This window comes from Rana temporaria (genome assembly GCF_905171775.1).
Source record: "Rana temporaria chromosome 5 unlocalized genomic scaffold, aRanTem1.1 chr5w, whole genome shotgun sequence".
NCBI lineage: Eukaryota > Metazoa > Chordata > Amphibia > Anura > Ranidae > Rana > Rana temporaria.
Window position 1 is genome coordinate 1 of NW_024404464.1, and position 4,247 is coordinate 4,247.

General features: G+C 52.9%; 1 protein-coding gene across 1 annotated transcript; it reads left to right on the forward strand.

Annotated features, from left to right (window-relative positions):
• The first annotated feature begins 967 nt into the window (after nt 1-967).
• LOC120921854 (E3 ubiquitin-protein ligase TRIM39-like) lies at nt 968-2,728 on the forward strand. The gene has a single exon (XM_040334337.1). It carries the CDS (start codon nt 1,008-1,010, stop codon nt 2,571-2,573), a length of 1,566 nt encoding a protein of 521 aa, XP_040190271.1. The 5' UTR covers nt 968-1,007; the 3' UTR covers nt 2,574-2,728.
• The last annotated feature ends 1,519 nt before the right edge of the window (nt 2,729-4,247 follow it).

Here is a 4,247-nt window from a genome sequence, read left to right on the forward strand (position 1 = left end):
CTATTTCCTCGTTGTTCTATGGGAGCTCTCGTCCCGCCGAGCTCCTCGGCGGCTTCAGTGCTGAACTGGCCGAGGAACTCGATGTGTTTGGCACGTCGAGTTCCTCGGCCGTGTGTACGAGGCTTTACTCTATAATCCCTCCAGTGCCGTTCTATGGAAGCCGTAGGTTTAAAGACCAAGCCTACTGAGAGAACTTCTTTGGAGGGTGTTTTGGTGTATTCCGAAGGGTGTCTTGGTGTATTCCGGAGGGTGTTTGGAGGATGTTTTGGTGTATTTTGGAGGGCGTTTTGGTGTATTTCGGAGGGTGTTTTGGTGTATTTTGGAGGGCGTTTTGGTGTATTTCGGAGGGTGTTTGGAGGATGTTTTGGTGTATTTCGGAGGGTGTTTTGGTGTATTTCGGAGGGTGTTTTGGTGTATTTCGGAGGGTGTTTGGAGGATGTTTTGGTGTATTTCGGAGGGTGTTTTGGTCTATTTCGGAGGGTGTTTTGGTCTATTTCGGAGGGTGTTTTGGTGTATTTCGGAGGGTGTTTTGGTGTATTTCGGAGGGTGTTTGGAGGATGTTTTGGTCTATTTCGGAGGGTGTTTTGGTGTATTTCGGAGGGTGTTTTGGTCTATTTCGGAGGGTGTTTTGGTGTATTTCGGAGGGTGTTTTGGTGTATTTCGGAGGGTGTTTGGAGGATGTTTTGGTCTATTTTGGAGGGCGTTTTGGTCTATTTCGGAGGGTGTTTTGGTCTATTTTGGAGAGTGTTTTGGTCTATTTTGGAGAGTGTTTTGGTCTATTTTGGAGGGTGTTTTGGTGTGTTTGGAGGGTGTTTTGGTTCATTTTGGAGGGTGTGTGAGTTTTGAGGGTTTGTTATCTGCGTTCCTCAGTGTGAGCTCCAAGCTTCCTGTAGCTGGAAGAGAAGCGACCAATCCAGCCGCTCCCTGAGCCGAGTCATGGAAATCTGATCTTATTAGTCAGACGCGTCTGAACCTTTCACTTTCGTTTCTCTCTTCCTCGGCCAGCGATGGCGTCTGCTGCTCTGAGTGCAGAGCTGGAATGTTCCGTCTGTCTGAACATTTATACGGATCCTGTAAACCTGAGTTGTGGACACAGCTTCTGCCGGGTCTGCATAGATCATGTGCTGGATACACAGGAGAGGTCCGGACGGTACTCCTGTCCTGCATGTAGAGAAGGGTTCCGGAAGCGGCCTGCACTACAAAGGAACATAACATTGCGGAGCATCGCGGAGACCTTCCAGGCTGCGCAGCCAGGTCAGGCGGTGAGTGGGAACGTCTGTACTTACTGCATTGACTTTCCCGTATCGGCTGCGAAGTGTTGTCTGCTGTGTGAGTCTTACATCTGTGAGGACCACCTGAGAGTCCACAGCAAGTCACCAGAACACGTCTTATGTGACCCCACCACTTCCCTGGAGAAGAGGAAATGCCTTATTCATAGGAAGGTTCTGGAATATTACTGCACCGTGGATGCCGCTTGTATCTGTGTGGGCTGCAGCTTGGCCGGGGAACACCGGGGTCACCAGGTGGAGACGTTGGGTGAGGCCTCCATGAAGGAGAAACAAGAACTCAGAAATCTTCTACAGTCACTGACCACAAAGAGGGAGGAGATGGAGGAAAGAGTCCGGAGTCTGGAGGAACACAGGAGGAACGCAGAAAACAAGGCATATGATGTGACGGAGAGGGTCGACGTCCTATTCCGGGACCTCAGGAGACGTCTGGAGGACCTGGAGAAGAAGGTCCTGGATGGGATCATTGATCGGGCACAGCGGGTTTCGGTATCATTGTCTGATCAGATCCAAAAGCTGGAAATAAAGAAGGAGGAGCTATCCAGGAGGATGCGTCACATCGAGGAGCTGTGTAACGTGACGGACCCCCTGACCCTCCTCCAGGGATCAGACACACGGGACTTCTATGATGGTGAGGATGGAGATCAGATCCTCCATGATGGAGGGGATCTGGATGTGACCAGGATCCTCCACACATTATACACGGGGCTCTCCGATATGACAACCATGGAACATGTATGCTTCAATATACAGGAGGCTGCAGACCTGCTATTGGACGAGAACACGGCCCACAGCAATCTGCTCCTATCAGAGGATATGAAGACCGCGTCGTGGTTGGATATAAAGCTGGAACGGCCAGAGGCCCCGGACAGATTCCAGAATCGCGCTCAGGTGTTGAGCCGTCAGAGATTTTCCTCGGGGAGACATTATTGGGAAGTGGATGTCGGTAAATCGCAGCACTGGATAGTCGGGATGTGTTACCCCAGTATAGAGAGGGCCGGGTGGGCGCGGTCCCGGATTGGGAATAACCAGCGGTCCTGGGGTTTGCTAAGACACGAGAACCAGTATGTGGTCACACATAACGGGAAAGAGATCCAATTACCGTGCGACATCACCAGCCGTACCGTCCGGGTCTACCTGGATTATGAGGCCGGGCGGATCTCCTTTTATGATCTGTGCGACCCCATCCGACACCTCCACACCTTCACCGCCACCTTCACCGAGCCCCTCCATGCTGGGGTATGGTTGTTGGATGGAGGGGTGAAGATATTGGGGGGCGGGCAGTAAAGGGGAGAGGTGAGCCCCCCCGATATCCCAGAGCCTGGTGATCAGCCAATCAGGTGAACTGCCCCGGGTTTGATTAGAGCGCAACTTGGCGAATTTCAAAGACGTTTTTATGCCAAACCCGAAATCAATGGGCGGCAAATCTGCCAAATTTTTATTTTTTTGGGCTAATGGGCAAGGGGGTGTCAAAAATAGCACAAGGGGGATGGGCAAGGCCAGGAGCAGGGATTTTATTAACCGCTTGCGCACCATATAACTTGCCTATACGGCAGCGGCAAGGTGGGTCTCCTGCACAGGGTCACGTACCTGGTGATCCTGCATTCTGGGGCGCGCAATGCGTGATTATACACAGCGGGAGCTGATCTGCAGGTACCACGGATTCGACGTCCGCCGGCACCCGCCGATTATTAGACAGAGAGCCAGAACGGCGATCCGCCAATGTAAACAAGGCAGATCCTTGTTCTATAGCGATCCTGTGTTCCTGCAAAGCGGGGGCACCAATCAATGCCCCCCCCCACAGGAAGAAAACACCAGTTAGGCACACAGTTAACTCTTTGATTGCCCCCCGATGTTAACCCCTTCCCAGCCAGTGTCGATAGTCCAGTGACAGTGCATATTTTCAGCACTGATCACAGTATTAGTGTCACTGGTTCCCAAAAAGTAGGGTTGTCCCGATACCGATACCAGTATCGGGACCGATACCGAGTATTTGCGGGAGTACTTGCAAGTACTTGTACCCCCGTTCCCCCCCGCCGCCACGAATGCCGCCGTCGCATAACGCAACAACGCTGCCGCCGCATGGTTGAACAGCGTGCGGGGAATATCACAGCTTTAATTTGAATAGCTGTAGTGTTCCCCGCTGTGCCGCGTATAGACACTCCCCCTTGCTCGGGATTGGACGGGTGATCTGTCCAATCCCGAGCAAGGGGGAGTGTCTATACGCGGCGCAGCGGGGAACACAGCTATTCAAATGAAAGCTGTGATGTTCCCCGCACGCTGATTAACCATGCGGCGCCGGCGGCATCAGCATCTAGGTATGGGGGGGTCATGGCTGCATATGGGGGACATGGCTGGATATGTGGGAGACATGGATGGATATAGGGGCGACATGGCTGCATATGTGGGGCGACATGGCTGCATATGTGGGGGACATGGCTGCATATATGGGGGGACATGGCTGCATAAGTGGGGGACATGGCTGCATAAGTGGGGGACATGGCTGCATAAGTGGGGGACATGGCTGCATATATGGGGGGGACATGGCTGCATATATAAGGGACATGGCTGCATATGTGGGGGGACATGGCTGCATATATGGGGGAACATGGCTGCATATGTGGGGGGACATGGCTGCATATATGGGGGACATGGCTTCATATGTGGGGGAACATGGCTGCATATGTGGGGGGACATGGCTGCAATATGTGGGGGACATGGCTGCATATATGGGGGAGACATGGCTGCATATGTGGGGGACATGGCTGCATATGTGGGGGAACATGGCTGCATATGTGGGGGAACATGGCTGCATATGTGGGGGGACATGGCTGCAATATGTGGGGGACATGGCTGCATATGTGGGGGGGACATGGCTGCATATGTGGGGGGACATGGCTGCAATATGTGGGGTCACATGGCTGCATATGTGGGGGGACATGGCTGCATATGTGGGGGGAC

Bases quoted from the DNA above. Each gene is read 5' to 3' on its own strand.
- LOC120921854 (XM_040334337.1), top strand. From the start codon at position 1,008: ATGGCGTCTGCTGCTCTGAGTGCAGAGCTGGAATGTTCCGTCTGTCTG.